Source organism: Nymphalis io, chromosome 10 (assembly GCF_905147045.1).
Source record: "Nymphalis io chromosome 10, ilAglIoxx1.1, whole genome shotgun sequence".
Lineage (NCBI taxonomy): Eukaryota > Metazoa > Arthropoda > Insecta > Lepidoptera > Nymphalidae > Nymphalis > Nymphalis io.
In genome coordinates, this window is record NC_065897.1 from 6,145,566 (window position 1) to 6,157,039 (window position 11,474).

Below are 11,474 nucleotides of genomic sequence, written 5' to 3' on the forward strand. Positions count from 1 at the left end.
ACTGCTAGAGTCCGCCAACTCCGCCATTTTGTGTTACATCCGGTTGCGGCGTTTGGTGACGCTTTATTTAATATTGTTGTTTCTGTATTTATAATACTATTGGTGAAACTGTTGAGTCGTTTTGATTAATTTCATATTCTTCTCTAAGTAAACTAAGTAAGATCAATGATATAATACATTTAATGCGTAATATTTCAAAACTGCGAACTGCTTAATGTAAGTTTTATCTTATGGCGTGGGTCTTAGGCTATGTAAAATTTTAATTTAAAGTAACCCGAGTATTATTTTCTGTTAAAGGTGCAATGTCTCGCTACGGTGATTGTAAAGTTTATGTTGGTGATCTTGGAAACAATGCAAGCAAACCTGAATTAGAAGATGCGTTTTCCTACTATGGTCCTTTAAGAAACGTGTGGGTAGCTAGAAACCCGCCAGGATTTGCTTTTGTCGAGTTTGAAGATCCACGTGATGCTGAAGATGCAGTAAGTATTAAATCAAAATTATTTTTTCCAAATGATTAGACAACTTTTAAATAATATAGTAATATTTAGCAGTATATAGTAATATTTAGCAGAATATAATAATATTTAGCAGTATATAGTAATATTTGGTAGAAAATATTAATCGTTTTTGTTTTACAGATTCGGGGCTTGGATGGACGGACGATATGCGGCCGGCGCGCTCGTGTAGAAATGTCAAACGGAGGACGTGGTTATGGAGGACGTGGACCACCTCCTCGTTCCAGGTTACCACCTCGTCCTTACGATGACCGTTGTTATGACTGTGGTGATCGCGGCCACTATGCCAGAGACTGCACTCGCCGTCGCCGCCGCAGGTGAACAGTGGCCTCAATACCAAAAATGTGTAAAAAAATTTGCTGGTATGGAATCTTTATGAGACTTTTAAGTCTCAAATAAAGTATGATACCGGTAAACAATAAGGCAACTGTAACAGTTTTGTCTGCGTTATCGACTTACATTCAAAACAGGCCCTAAAAAGTAAAGATTCCATTCCATTGCTTTCAATCCACATAAACCAATGATAACTATGTTATAGGTTATCATTGGCCTGTGCGCCGAGAACGAACTCTTCAGTGTCTGCACTTCTTATAGTCTGCGCTACGTAGCTTTCACTTCGCGCCGTGTACTCCACTAATGTTGGCAGCAACTGTAACTTCGCTCTGTGAACTACGTAACTACAGCCTACGTGCACACTTCACTTATTGAGAAATACATTGAGTGTAATGTTCGTTCTGCGCATCGCGACACACATCTATTGTAATCACTGCGTGCACTCAGTGAGTTACATATTATTATCCCATAATTTCTGTTCAAGGCAGACAGACCTTTGGGTATATTATTATGTTAGTTATTGTTTTAGGTCATTGGTTCTTACGAGCTTTTAGTTTTAGCACTGAAGAGTGTTTCCTAATTTTTTACAGTCAGACACAGAAGAGATACAAAACAAGGCTTAGGGTTGTAAGTTATAAATCTTGATAGATAAGTATGTAATAGTTAAGAAAAAGTTGTTATTTTCAAGGGATACACGGCATTTACACGGGTTTTATTGCTTGTGTCTGATCATATTTAAGTGTAGAAAATACATAACATACTGTTACATATATTTTATCACCTATTATTAATAATATTCAATAGTTTTTTTAACTCGTGGCAAGGTAATAATAACATGTTATAATTTTAATTTTATAAAATGTAAGGATTAGACACAAGCAAAGTAATACTAATAATTACCCAGGTTCTAACGCATTTTTAAATTTTTACAGCCGGTCGAGGTCCCGTCGTCGCACACGTTCTCGTTCGCCGAGGTCTGGTTCCCGCTCACGAAGCCGTTCCCGTTCTAGATCTCGCTCCAAAGGAAGGTCTATCTCACGTTCGAGATCACGTTCACCATCAAAGGATTCAAAGAAATCAAACTAAAGCAAGATAATAGAATTGCAAATTCCATTTCGTTTGTCATTTTTATTAGTATAAAAATATCATCTATGGTGTTTTGTAAGATTTGAGTAAAAATCTGTCCACCATGTTTGCAAGATTATTATTATCATTCCTTTGTAATTATTACTGTAAGATACAACAAGTATTCATCCGTATTAACATCAATACACTGACATGAAAATAAAATTGTTTTATGCAACTTAATTTGGTTTATTATTTACGACTATTATCAAACAAGCTAGTGATTTCACGTGAACAAAAAAAAAAAATTTTAAAAACAGCCTATAAATTAAATAAATGTAGACCTATTAATTTTAGAGGCTTATAAGACGTTTCACTGTAGCTGCGCTATATTGAAAAGCGTGCAACAATATTTAACTATATACATGTGTAATTCAGAATCTTAACTTCAAGACAAAGAACAGAATGATTTGTAGTTGCTACTGTAAGCTACCGAAAAGTTCGAGAATTGAAATAATAAATAACAAATTTCTATTATTTTTGAAGTCGAGATGGCCTAGTGGTTAGAACGCGTGAAACTTAACCGATGATCGGGGGATCAAACCCGGGCAAGCACTACTGAATTTTCATGTGCTTATATTGTGTTTATAATTCATCTCGTGCTTGACGGTGAAGGAAAACATCGTGAGGAAACCTGCATGTGTCTGATTTCATTGAAATTCTGCCACATGTGTAGTAAGTACTAGAAAAAAATTCAAAAGGATTGAAAATCAGCTTATCGAAACGTTAACGAAACCCAAGATAATACAACAAAATTTACAAAGAAGACTGAAAAAACAATAAACTTACTACAAGAAATGGAGGGAGTTAATAGCGTGTAAAAAGTACATCTAAACAAAAACTTCTAAGTTTTAAAAACATAGTAAGGACAGGCGGTATAAAGAAAGTTTTAAAAGTACTAAGAGCAAAAAGGAAAAAAATGGATAGCCAAAATCAATAAGAAAGAAACTAGTACAAGAAACCGCAAGGGAGTTCAAAAATTACCTACAGGCTATTATCGTTCTCTATATAGCGATGACCAAAATAATCTTATCGATAAGGATGTAAAACAAGGAGACCCATTACGCCAAAAACTATATACAATATCTTTCAGAAATTCAACTGGGACCACATTTGTCTAAACATCAATCGCCTTAAACACTTGCCCTTTGCTGTCGATACTAATCTGTTCAAAGAAGACCTAAAAAATTGGAAAGTACCTAGCAACAAAAAGCAAACTCGTCGGACTTGAATAATGAAACCAAATCGAGAGTCATAACCAACTTAAGTCTACTTAGCCGGTAGAAATAGTAATTAATGGGAACTGAAAGAAATCATGAATTTATCTGAGTTTTTTTTTTTTACTTTAGACATTTACAAATTATATAACCCCATTTTATGTATCCACTGATTTCAGGATTAAACCAGCTGGTTAGACCTTAATTAAAGGATTCTTTTGTATTATTAACAAAAACAAAAAAAAACACTTATTAATGACTCGAAATACAAAAAGAGATAAAAAAGGAAGCTAAGCATTCTAGAAAATAATAATCTTAATTTGATATCCTCACAATATCGTCTGATGATGTATAATCTAGGATGTATAGCTACTAAATAAAAGAAAGCCACTCGTCTCATTTAAATAAATATGTTTTTTTTTAATTTTGAGGGTATTGTTTCGTAAATATAAAATGGCATTAAATACCAAACAAACAATAGATATTAATTCTGGTATATTTATCACAGTTTTTTTAATGCTAAATTATAATATAAATTATAATCTTTAACTAAAATATAAAACTTTCATAAAGAATATAATTTGAGTTAAGAAATTTACTGCAAAATATAAATATTTAATAAATAGATTAAAAGCTTAAGCAAATTCAATGTCATGGTAACATTTACCAATTAAAAAAAAAAGTAAAAAGCAATGTTCAGCGGACGGACGTCGTTTCGACTTTTGTATTCCGTCATGCAATAATTTTTCATTCATGAAACCTTGTTAAAAACTGTTTTAGATGGTGTCTCCGTCGTGAACACTAGTTAGATTTTACATAAAAATGATATTTTAGTGTTTGATTTCGTCTAGTTCAAGTTATAGTTCTTGATAGGTCTGTGACAAGTACGGTAATGGTGGCCATGTCATGAAAATCCCCACAGCCATGGATGATAGCTCCGTATCTCATCATAACGGAGGGCAAGTGGGATCTCAGATAGGAGTTAGTGTAAATAACAAACAGAATGAAGAATCTAGTCAAAGTGTCCAGTATACGATACCGGGCGTTTTGCATTTTATCCAACATGAATGGGCAAGATTCGAACTCGAGAGATCACAATGGGAGGTGGATAGAGCAGAATTTGAGGTATTATTTTTATATTACTACTGATTTTTATATTAAAATTGAATAATGGTATGATGGTTTCTTATTTATTCTTTTTTTTCTTTCGTAACACCCACGTAATTCACTACAATTCTAATTTTGTTCATTAACTTCCCAATTTTGTTTAGATTTAAAATTCTAACAATAAATTATTTGTTACCATATGCTCTTTTTTATAAATATACTTAATAGAACACACTACCACACTATTGTTAGTTAATTTTATTAAGCATTTAGGGTTACTTTTGTACCTAAAAATTGTTGCTTTCCTACTGTTCTACATATTAAACAAGAACTTATTGCCTTTTTCCTTTGTTAGTTTTTCAAACACATCTGTATTGATTTGGTCTATAAATAATTTATAAGAAGTACAAAATTTCATTCCTGTTAGGTTAAAAGGAATTCAATTAACTATGTGTTACTTATTAAGTTTTTTTTAAAAGCTAACTTATTTTGCTGAAGTATTTGGAATGTCATTTTTTATAGAATTAATAACAATTTTGTGTAAAACTTTTTGGTTAATGTTTCATTTATGTACAGTTAATTATTAAGTTTCAATATAATGTTTGTTTCCCTTAAAATTAAACAAATGAATAAATTATACTTAAAATTTTATAATAATGATTTATGTTGATGAAATATAAATAAAAGTTTTCTTTCTTGTTCTTATAATTTGAACATAATGCTTTTTTTGATAAGTAGATATAAAAAAATCTATCAAAAGTGTATTTTTAATTTACATTTTGACAAATTTATTTTAGTGAAATTATTAACATTAAGAATCTGTAATGTATATAATTTGTATATGTTTTGTGATTTGGTTGTCTATTGACCAATTAAATAGACAGTTGAAACTAATTAAGTAAGATGTTTGTTTATCAGTATCATTACTACCCTGGAATAAAAAATAATTAACTAATTTTGTTATAAAATCTAAAAATACTCTGGTACATATTTAAAATAGGTGTTTCTATTTTTTTTGTAATATTTTGTTTGGCTTATATTAATATTAAACTACAAATGTATACTGATTAAATAAGACATCTTTTTTTCATTTATGTTCACTAATATTGCATGCAGGTCAGATCGGATTTAGCATCAGCTTTAAGCAAAAAGATCTCTTTCCTTGCAGCTAATGCAAAATATTATTGAATATTTATAATCCATTAGAATTGGTTTTCTATTTATCCTACATATTCAAACTATATTGATAAAATAATTTATATTTGTAAAAAACCATTTGATTAAAATTAATTTTATTTTGTTGATAGGCACGTATTGCTTTCCTCCAAGGAGAGAGGAAAGGTCAAGAGAATCTAAAAAATGATCTTGTGAGGCGGATTAAAATGCTTGAATATGCATTAAAGCAAGAAAGGGCAAAATTTCATAAGCTTAAATATGGAGTTGAACTCCAACAGGGTGATATGCGTCCACCACCGGAGGAGCCTCCACAAGAACCTGAACCAGCCGAAAGAGCTCAGTGGAAGCAGGGTCGTCAACTTATTAAACAGTACCTGCAGGTATAAATCACAAAAATATTGTGTACTACTTTAATCTGATTAAATTTAATAAAATTATCCTACTATTAAATTTTTACGTTATCTGACCTGTTTAAATTTTGATTTGCAAGAATTAATCTTAAGATTTAAAGTTATACCAAACTTCTAGGAAACATTGTCATACATTTTAATTGTATTGGTTGCGTGATTTTTCAAATCATACCTTATGTTATCAGGAAATAGGTTACACTGATACAATTCTTGATGTACGTTCAAACAAAGTAAGGACTTTGTTGGGCTTAAACAATGAAGATCAGGGAGAAGAAACTAGCTACAGAAACTGTGAAAAGCAACAGCACTATTCAATGGACACTGCCATAAGCCGCAAGATGTATGATTACGGTATGATGAATGGAAATGTTCAGTTAATTTAAATTAGACATACAATTATATAAGATTATAAATGAAATTATGAAATACAACGACTATTAAATTTTTCAGGCCCAAAAGATCAACGCAAAATTAGATTATCACAAAGGAGTGGTTACAGTGATGAGGGACTTTCGGTACAAGAGACTGCAGCTGTATTTGCTAATTTTGAGTTTCTCGCCAACCAAGAAATGGATATGGATGAGATTGATGATGTTGAAGCAAAGCAAATGCATCATGCTGCTTCAAAACAAGGTGAATACCTTTTCTTGGGTTAATATTGATTTAGCACAAAAGATTTAAAAGTGGATCAATTTCATCAAATTGTGTGTGCGTATTTTATTTACCATGCCCTTATAAATACATAATAATAATTTTTTTTCTATCAAGGAGAGGAGGTTGACCATGAGGCTGAGGAAGTATTAAATGAGCTGAACCTACTAACAGCTAGTGAGGCTGATGGAGGGGGTCAGGGTGATGAATATGCTGGTGGAGGTATGTTTTTTACTTCTCATTATTATAATGTATATTATTTAAATAATTTATTAAGCCTTTAATTTTGCACACAATTTACAAACATATAAAAGAACAAGTAGTACATATAGTTTGCAAAGGTGGCCTTATCACTTACAGGGATCTCTTCCAGGCAACCTCTATAAAAAGAAATATGTTTTGTAGATAGAAACGTTAGTCGGGCGATATATGCGTATTATAATAACTTAAATAGTAGAAACAAAATTGTGAGCCATGTACATACCATATTCACATTGTTTTTATAATCATTTTATAGTTATTATATTTTTTTTTTCATAGATAGACAATAATGAAAGATTAATAATTGTAAATTTGATTCCATGAACTAATGATTTTATATTATTTGTAAAAATGTTTAACAATACAGATGTAAACAGAAGATATTTTATGTGTGGGTTTTTTAATACTTCTTTTCTGTTTTTTTTTTTAATTTCAATCTTAATTTATTTTTGTGCATGTATAATTACATTAATTTTTACTTCTAATACTTTACTGGATTACTGGAGATAAGAACAGTATTAAATCAAAAGTATTTATCTATAATTATATATTTACATGTATTTATATATTCCGATATTTAATGTCTACAACCAAGCCAGCTTATAATACTTCCTCTGTGAAAGTTATTGGTTAAAAATACCAGTGACTTTGTGTGACTTTCACATCACAACTAAGTATTGACAGGTTAGGTTCTTATTCACAAAATAAAAGAAAAATTTGTGGTAAACTTTTACTTAAAGAATTACAATTTTTTTTTCTTTTAAAAACCATTTAAATTACAATAATATAATGTCATGGATAATAAATGGCTGTTTATTGTATATATTATGGAAAAAATACATAGAGAATATAATTCTAGTTGTAATAATCAATCAATTTTAACAAAAACTTTAGAATTGTCATTCAGTATAATTTGACTATCGTAAGTTTTTTATTATTATTGATAGACAATACATATTTTCTTAATTACAGTCAAGTATCCCAGTGGTAGCGCAGCCGGAGCTGGTGAGGCTGATGAAAAGCCTCTAGCACTTGGAGAGTTGGCACAACTTACTGTCAGCAATGAATCCGAGGGTTACGATGTGGCCAGTGCTAGCAAAGAGTCCTTCCGGAAGACATGGAATGCCAAGTATACTCTACGCTCACATTTTGATGGTGTAAGTTTTTATATAAATTGTAATAAAGACAATATAACATCCTGAGTAATTTATTATATAAGAGGCCCAGAAACATTTATAATTATTGATATAAATGAAAAATTATGTTTTTTAATAATAAAGTGTGTTAATGAAATTGAATTTTTAATAAATCAAACGGGATTTAATTTTTATTTGAATCTTAAAAAAATTAAATACGAACAATGTGTTGATTGTTAGATTATTAGAATTAGATATACGAAATTCGAAAATATTGATCAATTATTTGGTCATTATTTCATTACATCTTAAATGAATTAATGCTGGATCCAGCATTAATTCAGTTTGTAATCAAGAATGTCAACTACATTATATTTTATTTATTGAGTTCACAATATCACTATTATTATAATGCACAGGTTCGAGCGCTAGCCTTTCACCCGACCGAGGCGGCCCTGGTGACGGCGTCCGAGGATCACACGCTCAAGCTGTGGAACCTGCAGCGCACCGTCCCCGCCAAGAAGTCGGCGGGCCTGGACGTGGAACCGCTGTACACGTTCCGCGCGCACTCCGCGCCCGTGCTCTGTCTCGCCATGGGCGCGCCGCGCTCCGAGGAGTGCTTCTCCGGCGGACTCGACGGCACGATCCGCGTGTGGAACTTGCCGCCGGCCACCGCCGACCCCTACGATCCCTACGACCCTTCAGTGCAGGTAAAGTGTGAGCGCAAACGCGTTGTAATATCGCAATCGGAAGAGTTCCCATGTTGTAACACGGTTCGGTACGTGTGTGTCAGGGTCCCGTGCTACGAGAGCACACGGACGCGGTGTGGTCGCTGGCGAGCGCGCAGGGCCGGCTGCTGTCGGCGTCGGCGGACGGCACGGCGCGGCTGTGGGCGCCGCGCACGCCGCGCCCCCTGCTGTGCACGCTGCGCGACGACCTGTCCGCCGCCGCCACGCCCGCCGCCGCTGATTTCGCAGACGCCGCCACGCGAGCCGCCGTCGTCTACCGCGACGGAAACTTGTTACTCTACGATCTGGAAACTGGGCAGGTGATTATAATCTTTTCGTTAAATATTTATGAATTAATTAAAATGAAATACCCGCGATCTCCTTGAGAATGTTTACTGAACTGGTTTAATGTCGTGATTACGATTTCGCTTTCTCGATCGCCAGAGCGTCCTGCGCGTTTCGTGCGAAAGTCCGGCGAACCGCGTGCGGTCGCATCCGACGCTGCCACTGCTGGTGACTGCGCACGAGGACCGGCATATCCGCTTCTGGGACGCGGTGTCGGGCCGCTGCGCGCACGCGATGGTGGCGCACTTGGACGCCGTGACCGGCCTGGCCCTCGACCCCAACGGCCTGTTCCTGCTGTCCGGCTCGCACGATTGCTCCGTACGTCTCTGGAACCTCGACACCAAGACTTGTGTGCAGGAGATAACCGCGCATCGCAAGAAGTTCGATGAGAGCATCCTCGACGTGGCCTTCCACCCTCTGCGGCCATACATCGCGAGTGCCGGCGCAGATGGGCTCGCCAAGGTGTTCGTCTGAGCGGCGACTTTGAAGCTCTATATATAATATAATATTATATGTAATTTTACTTTCGTTACGAACTCTAACTTAAACGCAGTAGCGAGTCGCGTCATACCTCGTAGACGAGCGAGACGAGTGGCCGATACTTTCGGATTGTGTCTAGTCCCTTCGGTTCGGTTACGAGTAGCGACGCATCCGCGATTCGACGACTGCCGTGTGTACGGACGGCCTCGCCGGTTCGTTTTAACGTATTTAAATATAGTAACGTTACGGACGCGCTCGACGCTCGTTATAAGCGCGTAGTGAACACTCATCTATGTATAGACATTTGAAATCTATTATAATATATTTTTAGATTTTCAGTATGTGGAATTTAGGTTTTTATCGCAAATTTTTCACCAATTTTATGATACGCAGTGAGAATATTGTTCGTTTCTATGCAACTGTAAGCGAGACCTTTGTAATAAATATCATGAGGATATCGACGATGTTTCCTTGATGCGTTTACGCTACTTGTCTGTACAGTTAGATTTTATGCAGTATTTGCTAATATTTTGCAGAGAACGAATGAAGGTTGTTTAGCTGGTATTTTTTATTTAATTCGATTGGATCTATATAGATAGTACTATTGTTTGTCACTTGTATTGAATAAACATGCTCTCAGATATCTTATACAATGATGAGCGAGCGAACAAAATATGAATGAGTAGAAGTACTATATCGGAAGTAATATAAGTAATGTTTGTTCATAACGAATACTGCGATGTAGAATATAATATTATAAAAACATTACATTTTCCTTTATTTTCCTCGAATTCATACTTGTACACATACATCCAAAATTGATAGTAAAAAGCAACATAACCGAAATTCATGTCTTTTTTTATTTTTTCACTCATCTTCCTTTACATAGTAGTTTTAAACATTTTTAAAGAGCTTATATTATAATTTTATAAAATACTTTGTGGTTGGCTTGATGTTATTTTATTTTGAATTACTTTAAATTTTTGAAATTTTTGAAGTTTTTAATAAAACCTAAATAATTTGAATTAAACAACTGCTAGTGGCCACGGATACTGTAAAGTAAATAACAATTAAGCACCACTGAATTTTCATGTGCTTAATTTGTGATTATAATTCATCTCGTGCTTGACGGTGAAGGAAAACATGAGGAAACCCGCATATGTCTAATTTCATTGAAATTATGCCACATGTGTATTCTATCAACCCGCATTGGAGCAGCGAGGTGGAATAAGCTCCAAATCTTCACCTCAAAAGGGAGAGGAGGCCTTAGAGATATTCACAGGCTGTTACTGTATAGGCGATAAATCAGTTCATAGTTGTTTAACAATCCCGAAACCTATGAAATCATTACCTAAATATTTTTTGTTTGCGGCCCGCGACACCTTGTCTAACAAGTGTTTGTGGCCCTATAAAACAAGGTTAAGTATCGCTGGCTTAAAGGGTAAGAAGCTAAGTTATGAAAATTAAGTATTAATGGTCAGCATTTTGTAACGACTGTCACTACAAGCTGAATTGCATTCAACTTACTGTAAATAAAATCAATTAACATTCCTAAATATCTTTATTCTTAACTAAAAATATATAAACGAAGAAACGTGTAATACGTAACGTTTATAACTAAATTTATATAAATTAAATAATATTTAAATACACATCGAAGGGCTTCTATCCAGGTACTATTATACGATTAATTTAATCGCTGGTGGTCTTCATAAAGGTCGGTTCATATCAACAGATATAGTCAGATACCTATAATCGATAATCTATTCCAATCGAAGAAGGAATAAATAAATGTAAGATTTACATATTTCATGCGATTTGTTAATAGCTCTGTTATATTATGAACTAAAACAGTTCTTGATTAAAAGATCTTTATTTATAACACACTATTAAATTTAACTCTACGTATTTTTATTTATTTACAAAGTTTTAAAATAACAAATTCGCCGTCATTCAAAAACACCATTTTTTAACCAATTATATTTCAATT

At 34.0% G+C, this 11,474-nt stretch overlaps 2 protein-coding genes across 4 annotated transcripts; both read left to right on the forward strand.

The window, feature by feature from the left end:
- Positions 1-2,156, forward strand: LOC126771365 (serine/arginine-rich splicing factor 3-like). 3 transcript variants are annotated; one of them, XR_007669526.1, is made up of 5 exons: positions 1-216; positions 298-479; positions 639-832; positions 1,054-1,294; positions 1,781-2,156. XR_007669526.1 is itself a non-coding variant. In XM_050491222.1 (4 exons), exons 2-4 carry the CDS (start codon positions 303-305, stop codon positions 1,932-1,934), a joined length of 525 nt encoding a protein of 174 aa, XP_050347179.1. In that variant the 5' UTR covers positions 3-216; positions 298-302; the 3' UTR covers positions 1,935-2,156. The 3 variants fall into 3 exon arrangements, 2 of the variants coding, with proteins under 2 accessions (XP_050347179.1, XP_050347180.1); XM_050491222.1 differs by lacking the exon at positions 1,054-1,294 and having other exon boundaries at positions 3-216; XM_050491223.1 differs by lacking the exon at positions 1,054-1,294 and having other exon boundaries at positions 3-216; positions 639-742.
- A 1,718-nt stretch (positions 2,157-3,874) lies between these two features.
- Positions 3,875-10,330, forward strand: LOC126771254 (striatin-3). The gene is made up of 9 exons (XM_050491041.1): positions 3,875-4,315; positions 5,605-5,853; positions 6,069-6,234; positions 6,334-6,516; positions 6,652-6,756; positions 7,768-7,952; positions 8,351-8,641; positions 8,725-8,979; positions 9,104-10,330. Exons 1-9 carry the CDS (start codon positions 4,097-4,099, stop codon positions 9,476-9,478), a joined length of 2,028 nt encoding a protein of 675 aa, XP_050346998.1. The 5' UTR covers positions 3,875-4,096; the 3' UTR covers positions 9,479-10,330.
- Positions 10,331-11,474: the final 1,144 nt, after the last annotated feature.

Excerpts from the sequence above, each read along its gene's own strand:
- LOC126771365 (XM_050491222.1), top strand. The coding sequence starts at position 303 with ATGTCTCGCTACGGTGATTGTAAAGTTTATGTTGGTGATCTTGGAAAC. Across the intron at positions 480-638 it reads CACGTGATGCTGAAGATGCA|ATTCGGGGCTTGGATGGACG; the intron begins GTAAGTATTAAA and ends TTTGTTTTACAG. Across the intron at positions 833-1,780 it reads ACTCGCCGTCGCCGCCGCAG|CCGGTCGAGGTCCCGTCGTC; the intron begins GTGAACAGTGGC and ends AAATTTTTACAG.
- LOC126771254 (XM_050491041.1), top strand. The coding sequence starts at position 4,097 with ATGAAAATCCCCACAGCCATGGATGATAGCTCCGTATCTCATCATAAC. Across the intron at positions 6,757-7,767 it reads TGATGAATATGCTGGTGGAG|TCAAGTATCCCAGTGGTAGC; the intron begins GTATGTTTTTTA and ends TCTTAATTACAG. Across the intron at positions 8,642-8,724 it reads CCTACGACCCTTCAGTGCAG|GGTCCCGTGCTACGAGAGCA; the intron begins GTAAAGTGTGAG and ends CGTGTGTGTCAG.